General features: G+C 39.8%; 2 protein-coding genes across 2 annotated transcripts in view; both read right to left on the minus strand.

Annotated features, from left to right (window-relative positions):
• Window positions 1–23,295, minus strand: part of morc3a (MORC family CW-type zinc finger 3a) — a 50,687-nt gene extending 27,392 nt beyond the window's left edge. Inside the window, exons 1-11 of the mRNA XM_061971180.1 lie at window positions 23,219–23,295; window positions 17,043–17,115; window positions 12,835–12,967; window positions 12,480–12,706; window positions 12,241–12,397; window positions 7,160–7,298; window positions 5,509–5,637; window positions 5,298–5,417; window positions 3,361–3,458; window positions 3,181–3,282; window positions 2,762–2,890 (exon numbers count right to left, since the gene is read on the minus strand). Of these exons, the coding sequence (XP_061827164.1) occupies window positions 2,762–2,890; window positions 3,181–3,282; window positions 3,361–3,458; window positions 5,298–5,417; window positions 5,509–5,637; window positions 7,160–7,298; window positions 12,241–12,397; window positions 12,480–12,706; window positions 12,835–12,967; window positions 17,043–17,115; window positions 23,219–23,257 (1,346 nt within the window). The 5' untranslated portion in view covers window positions 23,258–23,295. The remainder of the gene's footprint in view (window positions 1–2,761; window positions 2,891–3,180; window positions 3,283–3,360; window positions 3,459–5,297; window positions 5,418–5,508; window positions 5,638–7,159; window positions 7,299–12,240; window positions 12,398–12,479; window positions 12,707–12,834; window positions 12,968–17,042; window positions 17,116–23,218) is intronic.
• Window positions 23,296–23,663: 368 nt separating this feature from the next.
• dop1b (DOP1 leucine zipper like protein B) overlaps window positions 23,664–26,441 on the minus strand; it is a 60,731-nt gene continuing 57,953 nt past the window's right edge. Inside the window, exons 37-38 of the mRNA XM_061971388.2 lie at window positions 24,587–24,719; window positions 23,664–24,508 (exon numbers count right to left, since the gene is read on the minus strand). Of these exons, the coding sequence (XP_061827372.2) occupies window positions 24,248–24,508; window positions 24,587–24,719 (394 nt within the window). The 3' untranslated portion in view covers window positions 23,664–24,247. The remainder of the gene's footprint in view (window positions 24,509–24,586; window positions 24,720–26,441) is intronic.

Here is a 26,441-nt window from a genome sequence, read left to right on the forward strand (position 1 = left end):
ATGGAAAATTAACTAATGTGCTATTTGCAAAGAACCATTATTCAAATGAATGTGAATCGAAAATAATTTACAACAAGGCAACTGAAGGGCAGGAATTTTAGTTTGGGATTTAAACTGTAAATATTGACAATAAATAGCACAGATGCGGCTGAAATACTTAGGACATAAAACTTGGGTCAACATTTATGAGACTCACATTAAAAGCTTAGATTCTGCCATGAAGTCCTCCAAAGTTTCCCAGTCAGAAAAGAGTGCTTCAGGTTAACAATAAAAGAAAAACAGGGGGAGAACCAATGTGGGGCTCATTTAATCGCACATAATTTTACCCTAAAAAGCCTGCGCATACCTTTTTTTCTATTCTGAAAAAAGTCATAATGAAGAGTCCTAATATTACAAGAATAACGTCACTTTTTCAAGAAAATATTAAAAAATGTAATTTCAGTGAGTGATTATCGAAAACAGTCTTTATTTTAGCACAGCTATTATTTTATAATATTCATAGTAATAATCAATAATAAACTTCTCAACATTGTTTTTAAATATAACAATGATCGACATCCAAATTTAGATTTTTTTTACGGTATGTTTTACGATTTTAAATTGATGTATAATTTTCAAGAATCGATTTTGAAAAATAAATAAATATTTTTTTTCAATTTTGTTTCAAGAACCCATCTTTGAATTAAAAACATTACAACTATTATCAATATTATCATTTATTCTCTTGCCTTTATCAATTATTGGTTTTCCTTTTTTTTACAATTTGACTTAAAAAGTATTGGATTTGTACAAAACCCAAAACCAGTGAAGTTGTCACGTTGTGTAAATGGTGAATAAAAACAGAATACAATGATTTGCAAATCCTTTTCAACTTATATTCAATTGAATAGACTGCAAAGACAAGATACTTAACGTTCAAACTGGTAAACTTTGTTATTTTTTGCAAATATTAGCTCATTTGGAATTTGATGCCTGCAATATGTTTAAAAAAAGCTGGGACAAATGGCAAAAAGACTGAGAAAGTTGAGGAATGCTCATCAAACACTTATTTGGAACATCCCACAGGTGAACAGGCTAATTGGGAACGGGTGGGTGCCATGATTGGGTATAAAAGCAGCTTCCATTAAATGCTCAGTCATTCACAAACAAGGATGGGGCGAGGGTCACCACTTTGTGAACAAATGCGTGATTCAACAAGCTATTGCAAGGAATTTAGGGATTTCACCATCTAAGGTCCGTAGTATCATCAAAAGGTTCAGAGAATCTGGAGAAATCACTGCATGTAAGCGGTAAGGCCGAAAACCAACATTGAATGCCTGTGACCTTCGATCCCTCAGGCAGTACTGCATCGAAAGCCGAAGTCAGTGTGTACATCAGTGTGTAAAGGATATCACTACATGGGCTCAGAAACACTTCAGAAAACCCCTGTCAGTAACTACAGTTTGTTGCTACATCTGTAAGTGCAGGTTAAAACTTTACTTTGCAAAGCGAAAGCCATTTATGAACAACACCCAGAAACGCCGCCGGCTTCGCTGGGCCCGAGCTCATCCAAGATGGACTGATGCAAAGTGGAAAAGTGTTCTGTGGTCAGACGAGTACACATTTCAAATTGTGGACGTCGTGTCCTCCGGCCCAAAGAGGAAAAGAACCATCCGGATTGTTATAGGCGCAAAGTTGAAAAGCCAGCATCTGTGATGGTATGGGGGTGTATTAGTGCCCAAGGCATGGGTAACTTACACATCTGTGAAGGCACCATTAATGCTGAAAGGTACATACAGTCTTTGGAGCAACATATGTTGCCATCCAAGCAACGTCTTTTCATGGACACCCCTGATTATTTCAGCAAGACAATGCCAAGCCACATTCTGCACGTGTTAAAACATTGTGGCTTTGTATTAAAAGCGTGCAGGTACTAGACTGGCCTGCCTGTAGTCCAGACCTGTCTTCCATTGAAAATGTGTGGCGCATTATGAAGCGTCAAATACCACAACGGAGACCCCGGACTGTTGAACAACTTACGCTGTACATCAAACAAGAATAGGAAAGAATTCCACCTGAAAAGCTTAAAAAATTGGTCTCCTCAGTTCCCAAACATTTACACAGTGTTGTTAAAAGGAAAGGCCATGTAACATAGTGGTAAAAATGTACCAACTTTTCTGCAATGTGTTGCTGCCATTAAATTCTAAGTTAATGATTATTTGCAAAACAAATTCAGTTCAAACATTAAATATATTGTCTTTGCAGTCTATTCAATTGAATATAAGTTGAAAAGGATTTGCAAATCATTGTATTCTGTTTTTATTTATGATTTACACAATGTGCCAACTTCACCGGTTTTGGGTTTTGTATGTCTTCAACTGCTTTTCCAATTTGTATCTTAAGTTTTGTAAAGCCGGAATTGTGTTGGAGTAGCTATATTTTATTGTATTAGATTGACCAACATTCCGTGACTTTTGTAAATAACATTTTAAAAATACATTGAAAAAATAGGTTTTTAGGCCAACACTGCAGCTAAGATGAGCTTTTGTAACCTATAACCTGTTTTAAAAGGGTGTTTATTGTAATCTATACACCAAATAATATATTAAGAGAATCCTGTGGAATCGAGAATCAATTCCAAAGAATCGAAATCGAATTGTGAGGTGCCCAAAGATTCCCAACTCTACAAACAATGTTGTTTGCAATATTAAACAAAAATCTAATAATATAATAATAATAATAATAATAATAATAATAATAAATACTATAATACTGTGATTACCTGAACTGAGGTTCGGGATTCATGTGACAGAACCAGCTGTCAGGTAGCCTGCTGCAGTCGATACCATCAGGAAGTTTGCGCCATTTCTGGCAACTGTCACACTGCACCCAGTTCTGATCTGGACCCTTACTGTGCACAAAAGAGAAACCTTTTAGAGGATTTAGGTGTAAAACTCATCACATATCAGCCCACATTCGGAATCAGTGGGATGTTATAGTAGGGTAATGATCATCCTGCTTCCCCTTGTTTCTTTTCTTAAATATGATTGCACATGTGTTTGCACAAAATCGCCAGAATTCCCTTCGGTTTTGAAATATTTCCTGTCATGACCACAAAAAAACTTTAAAAATGTCTTCTCTAGTATGTAGTGGAATTTTTTATGTGTAAACATCAACATAGCATATTTGAGGAGCACCAACCAGATATCTGCCATGCTTCTGCCTGGGTTGCTTGTATTCATGTTGAAGTGGATTTGATTACAGTATTCGTCTAGTTTGATCGCCAAACTGATCATAGCTCTCCTGTAAAAAATGAAGCCGTCAATATATTTAAAGTAGCAAAAGCTGATCACATTTGAAGGAATGGCAGACACCATTTACCTGTATTTGTCCGTCTCTATAAAGCTTTGTTTGTTGTGCGTAGGGTCCAGAAAGTTGCACTCTATGACCCCGATGACCCCGACACCTTTGCTATTGGGCTGCAATAGCAAAATAATGTCAGGCTGTGCAACATTAGGCTTCTTCCTTAACGATTATTCTTGTACTGAGTCATAAATACAGTTGTACGGTCAGACATTGAAACAAGGCTGTCAAAATAAACGCAATCAATCGAAAAAATCCAATACCATGATCAACCAGAGTTAAAAAAAAAATAACGCAATTAACACAAATACAGCGCAAATGACTAAAAATCCCTGAAACACAGCAACATACTGTATTTTGGGCAGTTTGTCCAAAAAGTGTTACTCTCACACATGCACAAATGGACATTAAAAATCCAGTTACAGGCTGCAGAAGCTAACAAGTCAATATGGGAAAATGCTAAACAGCACGTTGGCCCTTACAATGGTAAGTTTGAGTTAACAAAACAATCAACCAACAAATTATTATGCAAACTCTTTTTTTTGTTATTTAACTGAAGCACTTCCATCTTAAAATATCACATTAATAAAAGAAAAGCAGTAACACGTCCACATTAAGGTTGATAAATATTTGTTTAGACGAAACAGATGTTTTGTTAACATGAACAAAGTGTTTTATAAACAAGTTAGAAGCATATATACTTCCTTCTTCCTTGTGTCTTTGCTCATGCAAAATATAACACGATTAATAGAGATTAAAAATTAATGATATTAAATTGTGATTTATCAAAATTAATACACAGCAACCCTGTGATTAACCTAATTAAAAAATGTAATTGTTTGACAGCCCAAATTAAAAGAAAAAGGAATTACAAAAACACTAATCAGACATCTTCGATATCCTCCTCCAGCATCCTCTGCAGTAGACTAGGGATGTAACGATACACGGTATTAATGGTAAATGGGTTATACTTGTATAGCGCTTTTCTACCTTTGAGGTACTCAAAGCGCTTTGACACTATTTCAACATTCACACACACTTTCACACACTGATGGCGGGAGCTGCCATGCAAGGCCCTAACCACGACCCATCAGGAGCAAGGGTGAAGTCTCTTGCTCAAGGACACAACGGACGTGACGAGGTTGGGGGTAGGTGGGGATTGAACCAAGAACCCTCAGGTTGCTGGCACGCCCACTCTCCCAACTGCGCCATGCCGTCACCAAAATGATAACCGTGGTAAAACTCCCAACAGTTAGTATTACTGTTTTAAGTTAAAATGATCGAAAAACCGTGATTGATAACGGCGCTTTGATAAACTCACAGACTGACTGGTACCAGCATGCCATCTTAAATGCTAACGTGAAAACAAGAAACATTAACATCTTTCCCCAACATACCCCAATCTAAACATAAATAAACACATTACAGTCGTTCTGTAGTCAGAGGAATACGAGACAGAGGTAGGTGTTCTTACGGTGTGTTCAACCAACGTTGAACAGAGTGGGACGCCAAAATGCCCGCCAAGACTAAAATAACATAAGTTTAACCATGAAAACAGATAAAATAGTAAAAATAAAACAAGATCAGTGAAGTATAAGAAAACACAAAACATGCAAGATAGTGGGTTTTCTATCAATGTGTCTACTTTTTTTAGTTATTCAAAAAAATAACTTGGTCAAAATATTTCAATGTATGTATAAGTAGATTTTTTCAGCACATTCAAAATATACCGCGATAATAAAGAGAACCGTGATCATTTTGGTCACGATAACTGATTAAAAAAATTCATATCGTTACATCCCTAGAGTGGACATTTGTGTTTTGCACAACACGGCTATTTTTTCCCAGAAATGTGTAATTTAGAAGAAATAGACCAAACAAAAATCCACTGCAGAGGATGCTGGTTCTCTGGAGGATATGACAGGAGCACTCAGCTGTTCTTAACAAGGACTCACCCTCAGCTGACAGCCTATGCGCTCGTAGGCTTTAATGAGTCGGTTCTTGTGATACATCATGATGCCGTAGTGGTCTTTGCTTCTGGTGTTGTAACCAAAAATAATTGGCACTCGTTTGTTCTAATGACAGAAGTGAAGGAACAAAAACTAACATAATATTGTCGTTCATAGGAAACCAAAGAGAAAGCGCTTTGTTGTAAATAGAGGATACAAGGAAGTTGGGCTTGTAGTGGTCCTTTTTGCTCTGAGCCAGACTCTTGGCGATCAGCTGAGTTTTCACCTTCTGACCTCGTATGACCACTTGCATGTGAGGTTTCAGATACAGAATACTGCAGTAGGCCTGCACACATTGAAAACATGCATTCCATACACATCATTCTGACTTTCACAATTTTCTGAAACCATTGAAAAATCCTTTAACAGCAGATTGGACAAACTCATGAATACAAGTGGAACACCAGCAGACAGCCAATAGGGATACATACCATACATTTCAACATTGATGGCATAAATCGCAATTATTGAGGAAATAACCAATGCAATACATCGTAACAGAGTGTCGCTGCCGTGTTTTTGGACCTAGAAAAAGCATTTGACACAATTAATCATAATATCTTAAAGGGACCTATTATTAATTTTGTCTTTTCTCACTTATAAATGTTGTTCAATGTTGGATACATGTGTAAAACAATGCCACAGCAGTAACATATTGTGTCATTTATCATTCTATTACTTAGTCAACATTATTAAGGACAAGTGGTAGAAAATTAATTATTAATCTACTTGTTCATTTACGGTTAATATCTGCTTACTTTTTCTTTTAACATGATCTGTCTACACTTCTGTTAAAATGTAATAATCACTTATTCTTCTGTTGTTTGATACTTTACATTAGTTTTGGATGATACCACAAATTTGGGTATCAATCCGATACCAAGTCATTACAGGATCATACATTGGTCATATTCAAAGTCCTCATGTGTCCAGGGACATACAGTATTTCCTGAGTTTATAAACATAATATACATTTTTTAAAAACGAAAGATGTTGTGATGCCAAAAAATATCGAAGTAACATAGTAGTATCGACTAGATACGTGCCTGTACTTGATATCATTACAGTGGATGTTAGCTGTAGATCCACCCATGGCGTTTGTTTACATTTTGATGCCGGTGAGCTACGGTGTGTAGTGAAGCATGTTTAGCTATTCCTCGTCCTGCAGGGATGATACTTGTGAGAAACGTACTTTATTTGTCGCCATGGAGACCAGGATTAGTGATTTAGAAGTACCGGTAGCTAAAACACTGCCGACGGCGGGTGGATGTTAGCCACGAGCTAGCTCGCCATATCTTAAAGCATCTCTTCCTGAGGGCGTTTCAGTGTTATAACTTCACCTTTATCTTTAGTTTTTAGGCCAAAATGCGTCCGTTCTCCCTTTTCTGTCTACACACTGTGTCTGCTTGTAAAGACTCCGTGATTGTGTGCCGCCGAACATGCTCGTCTGCTCGTAAACCAGCAATGTCACAATGTGACTTCGCGATACTATACGAATACCGGTATATTATACGACCCTAACAGGAAGAAAATAAAACATTTGTAAAAAAATGCCATGAGATGCAAAGGGGTAGGATTAAACACACTTTGATTTTTCCTACTCCTCTTTAGACATGTTGTAATGAGAAACTGGAAATATGTGATGCACCAAAATGTAACTGTATGCATGTTTGAAATGAATAAAAAACATAACAATAACAATAATACACATGATACTCAGCTTCGCCAGTACAAGACATAGGAATATGATAATAAAGCATGAGGATTCATCCCCAGCCGAGACAGCATTACACAAAAGGTTTCCTTACCCTTAGCGAGTATACACTCTGAGGTATGTGTGATGGGATTCTCTCACCAGGCTGGTTCAACCCCTCGTAGACGTCTGATGGAATTTGGATATCGTAACGGTCATTATGAAAGTCAAATTCTAAAGTGCCAGTTGATGTCCTGCCACAAGTAAGAGAGACAGATCAGTATTAGCAATGCATCAACAATGTAATCAACTGTCTGTACAGTGAACAAAGAAAGAAAGGAGACCACACAAAGGACTGTAAATAGATTGATTCAATTGGCAAACATCAAAGCACATATCTATGCATCCAACAAGACGGCAGCTCTGCTTCCTAGATTAGTACTGTAAAGAGTCAGAATCAGGAATCACACGGTAAGGAATATGCAGTAACGTACAGAGGCTTATCGAGTTCCCACACGGAATACGGAGACTACGTTTCCATGCACTAAATGAGTCTGACTTCTCAGTTGGTTTTATTTTTTTGTATTTTCACACATGCATGTGAAGTCCCAGTGTCAATGCACACTCTCTAATGTGACTATTGGTCATACACCTTGTACTTCCTGCACAATGGGGGGGTGCTTATTTCCTTCTAGCGAGAGTTTTGCATCGCTTTTTTGGTTGACCTATGACGTCACACCAAAACAAGGCATCTTTGCAACTCCTCACAAGTCAACAGCCCAATTCTTGTGGTACATGATGTTCGCTGTAATATTGGCACAGATGACAAATATGAATTAAGTTTCTAATGGCTATGCTGATGTTATATCAGACAGCATTAAAAACTGATCTTAGATTGTGCCACTTACATGACACTACTATCAAGAAGGTCTCGTAGTTGCTGCATGTGGGTCTGAACCAAAAACTGGTGGGGGAAAGTTGTTTTGAAGTAACTGTCCAATGGTGAATAGAAAGAAAGCTTTCAAATGTCTACAAGTTCATTCCATAAACTCTGTGGATTGATGGAAGGAGTTTTAAGTGTGCTAAGGGTCCCATCCGGCACACACACCCACTCGAGAGATCTGGTTTTCAATTCCAAAATTCCAGTGTTAGTCCACATATATAATAGAGTATTTATTTTGAGACAAATTATTTGAGAAATCAGACTAATTTAGTGCGTGAGAAAAGGACCTGAAGTGAAACTGCACCAGTAAAGAAAGTAACTATTGGCCCTCATAAAAAGTCGCCAAATGACATCATCATCTAAATTGCGTGCCAAATGTACCGTAGTTGTAATTGACGCTGAAGGACAGAAGAATAACGTTTTGGGAGACACAAAAAGGGAGCAAAAAACAGAACAAATTAACTTTTTTTTCCTGCTGCTTCTTTTTCTTTGGGATCAGCAAAAGTGGCGAATGTTACATAGCTGTTTGTTTAGTTTTCTTAAACATCTCCAAACTATTGCACACCACAAATAAGTGAATAGATGGGGAACTCTTGTTTTGTGCAAAATGCATGCAGGAAAAGAAAATGCCGGCCCTTTGCTAAGTGAAAATCCAAGGCATGGGTGAGACACTTGCAATGAGGTGTTTTTTTTTACATAAATTAGCTTGATTGTTGCGTAACCATAGGGCCAAAATCTGAACATCTCATTCAGACAGCGAACATAAAAAAAAAAGACTTATGTCAGAATAATTGTATCTAAGTTATCACAAAACTTTGTGTTACATTGAGTTCAGCTCGCCCTGCGAGAGGACAAAAGCTGCCTTTGATCCTACCAAGCAAAAGGCTTGTAAAACTCCACTGTGTAGAATGGGAAGCAACATGAAGGTGTTCTGTTTCTTTGATGTATTGTAATCCATAGAAAGATTTTGTCTTCACCCGAGAACTACAAAGCGAAGAGGAAGTAGGACCTGCCCAAGCTCCAGGCACCTCTTCTTTGAACTGTTTTAAAACCTTTTCTTTGAACTGTTCTGTAACCAAAGGCGATGACTGTTTACGACCCCCCTCCCTTAGAAACAGCTGTTGCCATGTGTAATCAGGGAAAGTCCAAATAAAAGAGGAGGCGTACAATCTTTCGTCAGAGCGTGGTGGAGACTACAAGAGTACAGCCCAGAGTTTCTCCTCAATTGAGCCAAATTTAATTCTGTCTCTGTTTAATTCCTTGCTAGATGTCATCAGTGTTTGAACCTGACAACTTATTTGTGTAATAAGACTTAGTTGTGTAATTTCACACTTGATAATTGAGCAGACACCCAAATATACTAATATTTTAAGCCACATACCTCTCTTCGCCTACCAAAGGATGCAAACTGGATGTGTAAATATCCTCATTGAATGACGTGTGCTCGACCTCAGATCAACTGCACTCAGTGACGAAACAAACACGCTCACATATTGCGCTTACTGCAACCATAGACAGCAGAACAATTCTATTTTAACTTTTATACAATTACTTTAGTTATCTGATGCACTGACAAGATGCCTGCTTCGTGCGTGTTGGCTACTGTAGCGAAACTGCCAAGTCAAAACTGGTGTGTGATGTCACGATTTACCTTTTCCTCTAACCTTACAGTGCGCACCAACCCGGGGACATGAAAACAAGGTAATCGGCTCTGTTGGCCACTTACTTAACACTGTAAATATAATGGACAAAGTGCGCCATTGACAGCTTAATATGGAACGCATACTTTTGTTTCTAAATACTTGACAATTTAGTTTTTCAAAGGACGTTTGGCAACCCTATTTAAGTAGCATTCATGCTAGCGACGCCATCCTCACGTTCACGTTTCGCTTCAAGATTCTATTTTGAACTTGATGTGCGCAGATGATAAGAGAGTTTGTCGCAGAAATACTGACTAAAAACCTCAGTTTTATCTAAAGTTCGTTTTGAAGCAAAAGTGGGCCCAGAGCACATCGCTCCAACTATCAATGGTGTGTGACGTTATCACTGCCTGTGTATAATGCGCGCTGTCTTCCTGCACGGGTCAGAACGAACACTGTGATTAAGCATCATTCATTTATGGTAATGGAAGCACGGTGGAACAGGGGTTTGTGCGTCTGCCTCACAATACGAAGGTCCTGAGTAGTCTTGGGTTCAATCCCAGGCTCGGGATCTTTCTGTGTAGAGTTTGCATGTCCTCCCCGTGACTGCGTGGGTTCCCTCCGGGTACTCCGACTTCCTCCCACCTCCAAAGACATGAACCTGGGGATAGGTTGATTGGCAACACTAAATTGGCCCTAGTGCGTGAATGTGAGTGTGAATGTTGTCTGTCTATCTGTGTTGGCCCTGCAATGAGGTGGCGACTTGTCCAGGGTGTACCCCGCCTTCCGCCCGATTGTAGCTGAGATAGGCTCCAGCGCCCCCCGCGACCCCAAAAGGAATAAGCGGTATAAAATGGACGGATGGATGGCATTTATGGTAATGCAAAAACATTTTTTATATATATACATTTATTTATATATATATATATATATATATATATATATATATATATATATATATATATATATATATATATATAGCTGTCTTGAGTTTCCAATAATTTCTACAACTCTTACTTTTTTTGTGATAGAGTGATTGGAGCACATACTTGTTGGTCACAAAAAACATTCATGAAGTTTGGTTCTTTTATGAATTTATTATGGGTCGACTGAAAATGTGACCAAATCTGCTGGGTCAAAAGTATACATACAGCATGGTTACATGTCCCTTGGCAAGTTGCACTGCAATAAGGCACTTTTGATAGCCATCCACAAGCTTTTGGCAAGCTTCTGGTTGAATTTTTGACCACTCCTCTTGACAAAATTGGTGCAGTTCAGTTAAATTTGTTGGTTTTCTGACATGGACTTGTTTCTTCAGCATTGTCCACACGTTTAAGTCAGGACTTTGGGAAGGCCATTCTAAAATCTTAATTCTAGCCTGATTTAGTCATTCCTTTACCACTTTTGACGTGTGTTTGGGGTCATTGTCCTGTTGGAACACCCAACTGTGCCCAAGACCCAACCTCCGAGCTGATGATTTTAGGTTGTCCTGAAGAATTTGGAGGTAATCCTCCTTTTTCATTGTCCCATTTACTCTCTGTAAAGCACCAGTTCCATTGGCAGCAAAACAGGCCCAGAGCATAAAACTACCACCACCATGCTTATGACGGTAGGGTCGGTGTTCCTGGGAATAAAGGCCTCACCTTTTCCCCTCCAAACATATTGCTGGGTATTTTTTTCATTTCATTTATTTATTTCAGGCATGGTATTGTGGCCAAACAGCTATATTTTTGGTTCATCTGACCACAGAACATTCCTCCAGAAGGTCTTATCTTTGTCCATGTGATGTCAGATGAAACACAAATTGAGCTGTTTGGCCACAATACCCAGCAATATGTTTGGAGGAGAAAAGGTGAGGCCTTTAATCCCAGGAACAGCAACCATTCCTACCGTCAAGCATGGCGGTGGTAGTATTATGCTCTGGGCCTGTTTTGCTGCCAGTGGAACTGGTGCTTTACAGAGAGTAAATAGGACAATGAAAAAGGAGGATTACCTCCAAATTCTTCAGGACAACCTAAAATCATCAGCCCGGAGGTTGGGTCTTGGGCGCAGTTGGGTGTTCCAACAGGACAATGACCCCAAACACACGTCAAAAGTGGTAAAGGAATGGCTAAATCAGGCGAGAATTAAGGTTTTAAAATGGCCTTCCCAAAGTCCTGACTTAAACCCTATTGAGAACATGTGGACAATGCTGAAGAAAGAAGTCCATGTCAGAAAACTAACAAATTTAGCTGAACTGCACCAATTTTGTCAAGAGGAGTGGTCAAAAATTCAACCAGAAGCTTGTGGATGGCTACCAAAAGCGCCTTATTGCAGTGAAACTTGCCAAGGGACATGTAACCAAATATTAACATTGCTGTATGTATACTTTTGACCCAGCAGATTTGCTCACATTTTCAGTCGACCCATAATAAATTCATAAAAGAACCAAACTTCATGAATGTTTTTTGTGACCAACAAGTATGTGCTCCAATCACTCTATCACAAAAAAAGTAAGAGTTGTAGAAATTATTGGAAACTCAAGACAGCTATGAAATGTTCTTTACAAGAGTATGTATATATAAACAAACACACACACACACATATATCATTTTGTGTTGACCTTAGACACACCTGCGGAGGTTCCAAATTATAATGCGAGTGCCGGTCGTCGTGTGGGACCAGGTGGAGCTAATGGCACTGATCTCGGTCAGCAGGTCCGACTCCGTCTTGAAAGGAGAATAGTGCAAGATGTCTTTCAGACTGGCTTTGTGTTCCTCTCTTACACGCAGTAAAGTGGACTGTCAAGGATAAAATAAATCAAATAGAAACATCTGTGCAAAAAAACCCTGACATATAGCAAAAAAGGATATTAATTTTCTGGCTTGTATGCTCAAAGCAGGCAATAGGCACAATGATCTGTTGGGAGTTAATCTTTTCCAGGTATGTTTGAGAGAGCATCCCGACGCACGAGGTGTTATTGGACTTGGAAAAGACGATGGCGTCTTTACCGAGACGCATGGATCCAGATTTGAAACCATTGCCATACATACCGATCGGCTGGATGCCATTAACAGCAACTTTCTCACTGTAGCCAAAGCTGGGAAAGGGAAAGATGCACACACTGGAGTCACTTAACAATTACAGTATGTGGCACAAGCAACAGAACTAATGTCTCAACATTCTCAAGGAGCAAAGTGCTCATTGGCAACATTAAAGTATGTGTACCTGAGCATTTTATGCATTCCCTCATGATCAAGACCATTTCCATTATCCATAAAAGTGAGGCATTCACTTTCTTGGATGATGGTCTTATCAATCCAGAACTGTTTGGCCAGGACATCTGGATCGCAGGCATTGTCTGTCAAAAACAAAAACTGCTGTGTTCATTTATTTGAAATTAACAGTTGTGTTCAGGGAATAAAAGAGAAGTGTGTTATTGTGGCAAACAGATTGCCAAATGCTAGATGTGTAACAGATGTATTGTTGCACTAACAGTCCTCAGCAGTGCCAGCAATAGCTTCTTCCAAAACCAAACTCTGGATGAAAAATTGCATTTTTACAGCGTGTCACTGGGGAGCTGTGGTCTGTGGCATTAGTGTGGTTAAATTATAGCGGGCATCGCAGAATTTCTCTAAAATTATTCCACATCCTCCTTCTGTTTGTCTTATTAGAGTTTCTTTGCAGAACCTTCTTCCCTTATGCTGAAACAATTTGTGCGAGAGGGCAAAGACCTAAGGTATGATGTCAGCTCAGTTGACATTAGTTTATATTCCAACAAACAACGCCCTTGGCACACAAAGGTACCACTGAGTGGCTGCATGTTGCTTTCATACAGTATGTTTCTATGCACTAATGATTTCTCTAATAATTTGATTTGTTCTGTGTGTGTAAAGTCCCAGTTCACATTTTCTTCCCTTAATTCGACTGTTGGCTATACGCTCTCTGTGTGCCTGGCATAATGCTATCGTAGTCATTTCAGCTTGTTTAGCTATGTGGGATTATGTGTGTAGAGCAAGAGAATGCTTCATGCTAATAACAGCGCTGGGAGCTGACAATAGCAGAAGCTCTGAGCTCTAACAAACACCTATAACTCTCCACAGCTATTTTGTGTTATTTGTAGGATGTATATTGTTGGAAGTGTATCGATACTAATATCGATATTCCTTAGCGATACTGGTATTGATCGGTACTATATGTACCGGTAACTAGTGTAAATAGGAGGTTGTACACCACCAACATCATCATGTTGTCTCACAGCATAGAAGTCTTAACACCTGGTTTTTAAATCTTAAACAAGTCAACTAAGTTTGCAGTGCAAGGTGCAAAGTTGTTATGTCATCATCTTATAAAGACCATACAGATATATCACTGTGTTTCTATTCAGTACAATTATGCTCAGCTGGAAATAATATTTATGTATGGCATTCATGTCCAGAGCACAGACCTTTTACATGACATATCATATATCCATTGCGGGGGGATGCTGGGGCCTATCCCAGCTACATTCGGGCGGGCGTTACACCCTGGACAAGTCGCCACTTCATCGCAGGGCCAACACAGATAGACAACATTCACACTCACATTCACACACCACGCAGTCACATGGGAGAACATGCCAACTCCACATAGAAAGACCCCGAGTCCGAAGTTCGAACCCAGGACCTTCTTATTGTGAGGCACCAGCCCTAACCCCTGTTCCACAGTGCTATCCTATAACCATATAAAATATACCCTATAGATCAATACAATCAATTAGCATGTTAGGTGGGCGTGCATTTAAGCAAGGTGTGTTTTGATGCCACGCAATGTAGTGACATCAGACCTGTCAGGGGATGTTATTTTGCTTCAGAACAACATAAAGGGTTTTTATATTACTTCAATGTTTCCTTTTATTGGGTGGATTTATATTTGCCTGTGGATTACTGGATCGCTAGGAGGAGAGTTGATGAGGCGAAGTAGCGGCAGCCGAGAGTACAGCGCATTCACTTCAATCTGACCCTAACTCTTATTAGCGTGCGTGACTTTGAGGAGGAAATATTGTTGTGTTACAAATTTTGGTGTGGTGTTTCGTCCTTATTTGCGATTATTTCAAGCGGATTATCTTTTCCTACCTGTGTCTTTTTTCATGCGTAGCAGCGGCACCTGAAATGAATGTGACAATGTGTCACAATTACCACGATCAGCTGGAAAAAAAAATAATACTGATAGCCGTATCATTTATCTGGAATCCTAACTTCCTCCTGGACAGACCCAATTAGGAACCGGTACCAAAAAATTACCGGTATTACCATTTTAAAATAAAATGAGTGACAAACCGTAATTGAAAACTGCACTTTGATAAACTCATGAATTGGGTGGCGCCAGCTCACTCGCTTAAAGGCTGACATGAAAACAAGAAACACGAACGTCTTTCCCTATTAAGAAACGACATACATCAATCTAAACTTATATACAGTCAGTGGTGTGCCGTCAGGGCCAGCAAGGCCTTCTCTGCTGGCCTAACATAACCAGAAATCATGATCATTATTAAAAATAAAATTATTTTTCAATTTACTTTCCCTAAATATCTAAAAGTATTCATATTCTCTCTCATGTCATATTATGCTCCTTCCAGTGCTGTTGTTTTCAGGTTATAGAGTTTTTATCCAATCAGAATTCAGCTTGCTTATGTTGCCATGCTGTACGAAATCTGCCCTTAGCCTTCAGAATCATCAGAATCATCAATGCAGGCGTTACTTGCACTGTAAGTGAACGGACACATACAGTTGACAGACCGTTGCTATAGCCAATCAGATCACAAGTTGTTGTCAGTAAGGCCTTCTAGCTGGCCTAAGGCAGATATATATCGTGATGTTATGAGCTAGGTAACATAAGAACTCCATTACCCAGCATGCCACAGTAGTGAAGAGTATGCGCAGTAGCCGCGTTTAGTCATGCCGGCAGCGAGATGTTTTTGAGGAGCACCTTGTGGAGTAAACTTTAAGAACTCAGCCAACACGCCTCGTCTGCATCTTTTATGGTTAAACAAGATAACACGTATATTTGTAAGGTCATTTTCAAGAAGGATATTTAAAGAGAAACTACATCTTGTGAGACGATGTCGGCCAACCCTGGAAGCTAGCTCAGCTGTTTTGACGATGAAATGAGGAACGGGTTCCACATAAGATATGTTTTAATTGCTGATGCAGGTTTATTGATTTTTAAATGCGCCAGAAAATAACCCGTTATGTACACTGTTAGTGGTGATTCAATGCACAGTCGTGCGTAAATGTGTTTCTGTATAGTATTTCTCCAGCAATGGTCATGTGGGGACATAAATTATGGTATTTTGAGAGGTAATCGTGGGAAACGCATGGCCCGCCACTGTATACAGTACTGTACTAAACACATTGTCTGAGAATCTTAGCTATTAAATTGTGCACATTGAAACTCAAGCTGTGCTCTCTAAAAGCAGAGTGAATGAAGGAATACAAGACGGAGGCATTTTTACGTAGCGTTCAAGGAACGCTTAACAGAGTAGGACGCTAAAACGCCCACCAGAAATATTAAATAATAATAATAGATTTTATTTGTTTCACACTTTTAATTTAAATACATCTTAAAGTGCTACAATACGAACAAATATTGAAAACAACAAAAGTTTAGCCATTAAATCAGAGAAAACACAAAGACTAAAACACTATCAGTGAAGCATAAACACAAAACATGCAAACTTAGGTGTCTATTTATTTTAGTGTATGTAGTTTAGTCGTAGTAAATTTGGTCAAAAGATTTCAGTGTCTATGTACTTTTGGAGCACATTTAACAATTCCACGATAATGATAACCATTACCATTTTGGTCACAATATCGCTACATGCGTAATAATAAAGCCTTTTCTCAGCTTCTGTATCTTTAATTATATGCGTGTTAGTCAGGTGTTAACATTGTTTAGATTTCAAGTTATGTAGAATGCCAATTAATAAAGTGCAGACCTCGGCTGAGAACATGAAAGTATCATTTGATTTAAAATTAACGAGGTAACAACATTACCAAGTTGCCATTAACAGCCACAGCTCTATATAACGGATGTGGATGGTCACTGCGACACTTGGCCAATGCATGCAGACAACAGTGATGCATTCCTCCATGTTCATCTGGATCCGTGCCATATTTTAACAGGTTCTTGTAAAAAAAGTTTTTTTGCATAATCTTGCCAACTAATCAACAAAAACAGCAACCAAAACATAACAATGATAAAGAGTCTACAATCAGATATTAGCAAACGGTTTCATAGTAGTGTTTTATCTAAAGTGATTTTAACGTCAAAGCTGTAGCTGGCAGTAGGATTTACAATAGTATTCTTTTAGCAAAATTACTCCAAAGGTTTTTGAAGCCTGTGACGGTTTCCAGTGATACAAATGTACATTTACCTATTCATGGATGTTGACTTACCTATGAGCTCGGCGATGGCGCTGAAGGGCCAGGTGTGGCTTGTAGAATTCGTATGAAGAAACTTAGGACAAAGCTGCATGAAGTGAAGCAAAACAATTACTGGGTTGCAACCACATGACCAACATGCCACCCCCCCCTTACTTCAGGTTTATATATGGAAAGCAAACATTGAATATGGCTACCATGTACAGATTATGAGCAAATAGGGATAACTCATGATTCAAATCCACTTTGATTCAGAATTGATTCTTCATTCGACACGATTCTCAATTCAAACCCATCCAACCATCCATTTTCTACCGCTTGTCCCTTTTGGGGTTGCGGGGGGGGGGGGGGGGGGGGGGCTGGAGCCTATCTCAGCTGCATTCGGGCGGAAGGCGGAGTACACCCTGGACAAGTCGCTACCTCATCACAGGGCCAACACAGATAGACAGACAACATTCACACTCACATTCACACACTAGGGCCAATTTAGTGTTGCCAATCAACCTATCCCCAGGTGCATGTTTCTGGAGGTGGGAGGAAGCCGGAGTACCCGGAGGGAACCCACGCAGTCACGGGAGAACATGAAAACCCCACACAGAAAGATCCCGAGCCCGGGATTGAACTCAGGACTACTCAGGACCTACGTATTGTGAGGCACATGCACTAACCCCTGTCCCACCGTGCTGCCCCTCAATTCAAACCAATTCTAGCAATCCATTATTTAGTGTAAAAATTATCCATCGATCCATTTTTTTACCGCTATTCCCTTTAGGGGGCGCGCGGGAACTGGAGCCTATTCCAGCTGCACTTGGGCGGAAAGCTGGGTACACCCTGGACAAGTCGCCACCTCATTGGAGAGCCAACACAGATAAACAAACATTTACACTCGCATTCACACACTGGGGCCAATTTAATGTCGCTAACCAACCTATCCCTAGGTGCGTGTTATGATGAGACTTTTTCAAAACAGATGACAGGATACAAAAGCTCCTCTTGGATGATCTGTTTTTAAAAACAGATTCTTGAAAATGTTCAAATGATTTAGAATCGTAATAAATAAGAATCACACTTTGGATGGGAAACCATTTTTCCAGCATCCTTGGTGGCAATTATACAAGGCAGATATCATCCAAAAAATATGTGAATGTTATAGTGTGGGTCCACACAACCTTAGGAAAAACATTTTTAAGATTTTAAAAATTCAACAGCTATCTGGCCGAACACATTTCCTTCTGCACCCTCAGGGATTAATTAGAAGTACAAAATAATGGAAGCACATGTTTTTATTAAATCTGGCTAGCTTCACAAATTAAGCATTAAGCCATGAAAGAAAAAGTTAGATGTATTTGTGTATCGGTAAATATATATTTGCTGGACGTTTGAAAGGGGCCCTCTTTTATGTGCATTCTAAATAATGAAAAACTGCGAGCAAGAGGCGGCTTACAATGCAGATAATGGGAAGTCTTTTTTTCCGCCTATAAAGCCCTTTAAAGAAAAACATCCAAAAACCACAAATAACGCCCCATTTACATACTGTGACCTGCATATTAACCAAGCTATACATTGTTGTTGTAGGCGCCAACACAGACACTCTACTGGCATAGAGTAATTATGCCTTGCTTCTCACTCACAATACAATAGATAGATAGTACTTTATTGATTCCTTCAGGAGAGTTCCCTCAGGAAAATTTCAATTCAAGCAGCAGTGTACAGAATTGAGATATAATTTAAAAAGTAAATAATGGAGGTATAAATGGAAATAAAATAGAAAATATAACAATAGCAATAAAAAGTAACAATAACAATAAAAATGTAACAGTAAAAGAAAGAATATAACAAGAGAAACTAGGCAGTAGTGACCATGTTATGAAAATAAAAAATGTTTAGAAAAACGGTAATACTGTCGATTATATGAAAGATGTGATGTGTATATTGCACCTTTAAAATGTATTGCACTGTTATTGCTGTTTATTGCACTGTTTTTTATTGCAGTTTATTTCAGTATTGTTATTGCTTTGCGTCCCCTGTCATCCCAGTACCCCCCCTCACCCCCAGAGAGAAGTTGTACAGTCTGATGGCATGTGGGACAAAGGAGTTTTTTAGTCTATTAGTCCTGCACTTGGGATGAAGCAGTCTTGCACTGAACAGGCTCCTCTGGCTACTGACAACGGTATGCAGAGGGTGACAGGCATCATCCGGGATGCTCACTAGTTTTTCCACAGTCCTCTTCTCTGCCACAGTCACCGGAGAGTCCAGTTTCATTCCGATCGTAGAGCCGGCCCGCCTGATCAGTTTCTCCTGTGTGGAGCTGTCCTTCTTAGATGTACTGCCGGTGCTGCTGATTACAGTGTCAGACGGGATGTCCTTCAGTCTGACGTACTGCGGCCTATTGGTGAGGTAGTTCGAAATCTAGGCAACCAGGCAGGGGTGCACTCGCATTCTGTCTAGAGATGTCCGATAAATGCTTTAAAGTGTAATATCGGAAATTATCGATATCGGTTTCCAAATAATCTGTATCGGTTTCAAAAAGTAAAATGTATGACTTTTCAAAATGCCGCAGTGTACACGGACTTAGGGAGAAGTACAGACCACCAATAAACCTCAAAGGCACTGTCTTTGCGTGCCGGCCCAGTCACATAATATCTATGGCTTTTCACACACACAAGTGAATGCCATGCATAATTGGTCAATAGCCATACAGGTCACACTGAGGGTGGCCGTATAACAACTTTAACACTGTTACAAATATGCTCCACACTGTGAACCCACACCAAACAAGAATGAAAAACACATTTCGGGAGAACATCCGCACCGTAACACAACATAAAAACAACAGAACAAATACCCAGGACCCCTTGCAGCACTAACTCTTCCGGGATGCTACAATATACACCCCCGCTACTCCCTACCCCAGCTACTCGGCCATGGAAACCCATTTAATGAAGCTATCTGCGTACTGTACGTGGACTAATTGGAAGGTCACATGAAGTTTGGAGCTTTGTAGCAACTGACTGTGCAGAAAGTCAGCGACCTCTTTGCACTATGCACTTCAGCATCCGCTGACCCCTCTCTGTCAGTTTACGTGGCCTACCACTTGGTGGCTGAGTTGTTGCTGTTCCCAAACTCTTCCATTTTCTTATAATAAAACCAACAGTTGACTTTGGAATATTTAGGAGCGAGGAAATTTCACGACTGGATTTGTTGCACAGGTGGCATCCTATGACAGTTCCACGCTGGAAGTCACTGAGCTCCTGAGAGTGGCCCATTCTTTCACAAATGTTTGTAGAAACAGTCTCCATGCCTAAGTGCTTGATTTTATACACCTGTGGCTGGGCCAAGTGATTAGGACAACCATTCTGATCATTTGGATGGGTGGCCAAATACTTTTGGCAATATAGTGTATGACATACAGCTTGAGACTTGCAACTAAGGGGGAGCGGGCGGGCAACCGGCCCGAAGCTGCACCCACCTGGGGCGTTGCTCCGTTTTCCGCCCTACCACGTGGGGTGTAATGGAAGCGTCGAAGATGTGGGATGTGGGGTGTGTGGCGTGTATTTTCTGTGGATGTTTGTGTGTAAGCCTGCAGAGTGGCTCTGTTCCACGACCTTGGTGCTCTAGCAAAATCTGCCAATCAGTCCAACAAAAGTCCACAAACAACAGGTGTGTGTCCTTGAAAGACAGGGAAGGAGTTTGTTGCGTCTTTGCCGCACTGTTCTTTCAGGGGAATCCCAAAGCAAAGACCTTGCCACGTCGCTTGTAGCCAAGGAAAACAATCCAGATTATAATGTTTATGTCTGCGCAAACGAAAATAAATGTTAACTTTTTACTGTAATTGTCAATTTCTTGTCCTCAAATTCATCATACTTTGCCTTGCAGAGCAGACGGCGTCTCCAAGATGTTGTCCAGTTTGCGATTTAGTCCAAAGTTACAAAAGTCTAAGTGCCTAGGACCCTGCCCGTAGGGAAAGGGGATGGGAAAGCCTCCGCCTTCGAGGAATGCCAGAGAGAAAGGTGACTAGTGATGCGACAAATTTTCGGCCACATTTCGTCCAAAATACTTTCATCACTAAAACAACACTGCCAAAACTGGACGCTGTGACATAGGAGGCAGGAAGCACGCACTTGTCTGGAGACAATGCGCCGAGGAAAGACTTGTATAGCGCTTTTCTACCTTCAAGGTACTCAAAGCGCTTTGACACTACTTCCACATTTACCCATTCACACACACATTCACACACTGATGGAGGGAGCTGCCATGCAAGGCGCTAACCAGCACCCATCAGGAGCAAGGGTGAAGTGTCTTGCTCAGGACACAACGGACATGACGAGGTTGGTACTAGGTGGGGATTGAACCAGGGACCCTCGGGTCGCGCACGGCCATTCTTCCACTGCGCCACGAAGTTGCAGTAATGCTTAAAATGACCAAAATAACATACATTTTGGATGTTATCATGAATGTGTCTGTTACTACATTACATACATACAGCGTGTATATAAAACATTGATGAGGTTTTTGGATGATTTTTAGAGAGCTTTATAGGTGAAACAGGGAAAACCCCATTTGCTGCATTGTTAGCCGCTTCTTGTTAGCATTTTTCACTATTTAGAACACACAGAAAAGACAAAGACGCATGTTCTCATCTCAAATGAGGATTGTAGATGATGGGCAAAATTCCAAAAAAAAGGTGCAGTTCCCTTTTAACGACTGCCTTGTTGTTTGTTTACCAATGTTTGTTAGTTTCTCAGTTGTCAGCCAATTCCCCTAGAACATACATAAGTTAAATTTTTGCCGTTCTTCTCCCGTTGAAAACCAAATATTTTGGTGTCTGCAGTAGCTTTACTGGTGTTTTGTCTCAATTGCTTAGTTAGATTTAGCTCCTTCTCTGTTGTCCAACAATGTTTAGTTTCCAATAACGTTTATCAATATAAAGATACAGTAGGCAGTTGCTATTAGATATGTAAAATTAAGAGACATTTCTTGGGTTTACAATTAATTCACAATTAAGTATTATTATTTTTTGGTATCTCTTCATTTCCTCCAAAAATGCCAATTCAACAAATAAAATGTATTTTGGACTCAACAAGGTATGCATCATTTTGGGCTCAACTAGCTAGGTAAAGTAATCTAAATATTAGAAACCTATCAGGCTTATGGTATGCACTTCTACACCACTACAAACGACTAATAATCATGGATGCGGGCCTGGGCCGATAACAAATTTGGCAGGAGAATATATTGTCCCATAAATTTTTGCTGATAAACAATATTATTGTCAGCATTATTTTGAGACCAAATTAAGCACTAATGTAATCATAATGTGATGAGGTGGCAACTTGTCCAAGGTGTACACAGCCTTCCGCCGGAATGCAGCCGAGATAGGCTCCAGCACCCCCCCGTCACCCCAAAAGGGACAAACGGTAGAAAATGGATGGATAGATGGATTTCTTGGTCTCGGTTATTTAGCAAGGTTCTGTTGATGTTAAACACTGTAGTAAACACGCTACAACAACATGTACACATCAATTCCATGTGGAAGTTTCCACATGGAAACTGCTTATATGTACATAAAAAATTTTTTTTTAAGTATACAAGTCATACAGGTTTTATAGTTTACGTTCAGACATTGACTAAGTGGTCACTGCAAACTCAATGTGCTGTTGACTCAACTGCAGCGACAGGCTCAAAACAGCAGCCACCTTTTTTGTTTTTTTAACAACTTGTTTACTTTTATGATGAACCATCTTAGTAACACCGTAATACATTATACATGCATGAACAGTGCATGTACGCTGTCTTTTCAATTGACGTCTTGCTAGGAATATGCTTGTTTACCAACCATGTACTTGTGTACGAGGTGACAACAACCGGACGTCACGTGCAACCCAGCATTGGAGTGAGACATGTTTCGGCTGTTCGACTATTTAAGTTTTACTCCGTGGATAAAATATGTAATGTATATTTTTATATAACTCATGGATTGATGATTTAGCAGTAATAAACCCAGGTAATTGTATTCATTGGTTAGTTGAGCGCGAGACCAGAAAAAGCGAATATAGCACATCGGAATAATACAATTCTGATGTCTCACTGGCGGTGTAACGCTCAGCGGTACGAAATGACACAAAATTGATGACAAAACATAACGAGTTTCAAAAAGTGTTGTAGATGCAGCAATAAACAAGTGAACTTACAGTACTTAACGGCACTCCCCGGTCTGGATGAGCCGCCATTATTGTATAGGCGGAAGTGACGTCGTCACCCTGTTTATATGACGTATATATTTTTTTTATTCAGCAGTTCAGGTCCATGTTTTAACTAATTTCAGAAAAATATCTCAAATAATCATATTTTGCCGTGAGATATAAGTAATAGGGAATATAAATTAAAGTTAAATACTAATCGTAAGTCTACTACATGATAGTATATATGATAGTATATATCTGTATGATGAATCAATTTAAGTTGAAAAACGTATTCGGGTGTTAACATTTAGTGGTCAATTTTACGGAATATGTACTTCAATGTGCAACCTACTAATAAAAGTCTCAATCAATCAAAACTTGTTTTATTTTGGAAATGTGCGTCACCTCCGGTTTGCGTTACTTGTAAACGAAACCTTTCAACTAGGCGAGGGGAAAACAACGAAACCACTTTATTCAACATTTATGTTAATCAAATCCTTTGACATGAAGAATAATTTCAAGAAAACGTAAACATTCCAAACTGATAGGGGGAAAGCAAGGACTAGTATATTTTTAACACATTTCCCTTAACATCCAACTGGCATGTAAATAACAATAAACTAAGCTTGACTGTGAGGTCCATTGAGTTTTAGACAATAACAATCAAGAAAAGATTCCTCGAGACAAACAGTCATAACATTCTTGTGGTCAATCATTAGAAGACAAAATGTTGAAGAAAACTGCTGGATTTGCTCATTTGCATTCAAGAACACATAAATTGAATATTTTAAAAAATGTATGCATTTTAACACTTGTTTACCTTTCGAGTGTTATTTGCCAAAAATACTCATATGCAAATTGCAGTTTTTACATACAGTTATTTGGACATGATTAATGCACATCCCCATATTCAACGCACTTTGCACATACACAAGTATAAATTGATGTGCAGATCAGTTTAAAGAAAATACATAGCATCAAATGGTTAACAACAAAGCGGTTGTGCCAATTTTTAAAATTCCATTCATTTCCTTGTTTCTAATTCTCCATGGCATCCAGGAACTCTTCCTCAATGATGTGCTCCAGCCTCTTTAACACGCCATCCGCACCACCTGCAGGGTAGTCTGCTACCTGGACTTTGGGAAGTGGGTGGCTGTGGGAGGAGGATGGAGCCTGGAAAAAACAGCACAGGGTGCAAAGGAAAGGCAGCAACTGGGTGATGGAGGACAAGGAGCCCTGGGTGAGAAGGGGGAACTCCAGGTTCTCCGTAGTGGATTCCTCACTAAGCCCGTTTAAAGCCTGCAAAACAAATTTACAGATGGCAAGTCCCCATATAAATTGGAAGAAATAAATGGGATATTCGTCATCTCTTCTTACCCCATAACGTTGTTGTATTCCATCTAGTATCCGGACAACATGGGGCTTGCATTCCTGTTGTCCTTCTATCAGTGTACTCTCTGGACCGCTGTAGTGACGCACATCCACCTCAGGGACAAATGCCCAGCGATACCTGTAAATGGAATCAGAAATAGACCATATCTAAGAATATAATCCACATCCATAAGCGATGTACAGCATTTTTACCCCTCACTATTTTTATTACACAATATATTTTCAAGGGACAATACAATAACAATTAAACTTGACTATATTTGAGAGTAATACGTCTAAAGCTTGACAACTACAAAAGGACTGAACACAGCCATTATTGTCAAAAAAGTGATTTATGATCTGGGGCTGCATGAGTGGTGCCGGCACTGATAAACTGCGGTTCTTTCAGGGGAAACAGGTGTGTCTAACTAGTTTTTGTTAGGGTCTACATCACATTTATTGCTGGCTTCAGAGGGCCACATGTAACAGTGACTATATATAAATATAAATGTACAGTACAATAGCCTAGTTACACAATTTGAATAGGAACATTTTATGGATTACTATAATTTTTACTAATCGATTGATGGATTACTTGCTTTGCTTGTTACAGGATCAGATAATATTAAAGTGAACATCATATACAATCGGATGCAGTACATTGAAAGAATGCACGCATTCAGACAGAAAGTTTTTTATTATTTCCAACCTTTTTTCCAGGCCATATAAATCACATTGCGGGCCACATAAAATTATGCAGCATGTCACATAAAATGATACGGCGGATCACATTAAATAATGCTGCGAGCCTAATAAAATAATGTGGCGGACCACATTAAATAATGCAGCAGAGCCACATAAAATGACGTGGCGGGCCACCTTACATGATGCGGTGGACCACATAAAATAATGCGTCAGGAAATGACGTGGCTGGCCACTTAAATGATGCGACGCACCATTTAAGCACCATTGTTACTAAAACGGCCTTCTTTCATCTCCGTAATATCGCTAAAATAGCGACGCTGAGATCATTATTCATGCGTTCGTTACGTCTCGTCTCGATTACTGTAACGTATTATTTTCGGGTCTCCCTATGTCTAGCATTAAAAGATTACAGTTGGTACAAAATGCGGCTGCTAGACTTTTGACAAGAACAAGAAAGTTTGATCATATTACGCCTATACTGGCTCACCTGCAATGGCTTCCTGTGCACTTAAGATGCGACTTTAAGGTTTTACTACTTACGTATAAAATACTACACGGTCTAGCTCCAGCCTATCTTGCCGATTGTATTGTACCATACGTCCCGGCAAGAAATCTGCGTTCAAAGAACTCCGGCTTATTAGTGATTCCCGGAGTCCAAAAAAAGTCTGCGGGCTACAGAGTGTTTTCTATTGGGGCTCCAGTACTATGGAATGCCCTCCCGGTAACAATTAGAGATGCTACCTCAGTAGAAGCATTTAAGTCCCATCTTAAAACTCATTTGTATACTCTAGCCTTTAAATAGTCCCCCTTTTTTGGACCAGTCCTTTCTCCTCTGCTCCCCCCTCTCCCTTGTGGAGGGGGGACACAGGTCCGGTGGCCATGGATGAAGTGCTGGCTGTCCAGAGTCGGGACCCGGGGTGGACCACTCGCCTGGGAACATCTCTGCGCTGCTGACCCGTCTCCGCTCGGTATGGTTTCCTGCTGGCCCCATTATGGACTGGACTCTTACTATTATGTTGGATCCACTATGGATTGGACTCTCACAATATTATGTCAGACCCACTTGACATCCATTGCATTCGGTCTCCCCTAGAGGGGGGGGGGGGGGGGGTTACCCACATATGCGGTCCTCTCCAAGGTTTCTCATAGTCATTCA

Source organism: Nerophis lumbriciformis, linkage group LG13, assembly GCF_033978685.3.
Source record: "Nerophis lumbriciformis linkage group LG13, RoL_Nlum_v2.1, whole genome shotgun sequence".
Classification (NCBI taxonomy): domain Eukaryota; kingdom Metazoa; phylum Chordata; class Actinopteri; order Syngnathiformes; family Syngnathidae; genus Nerophis; species Nerophis lumbriciformis.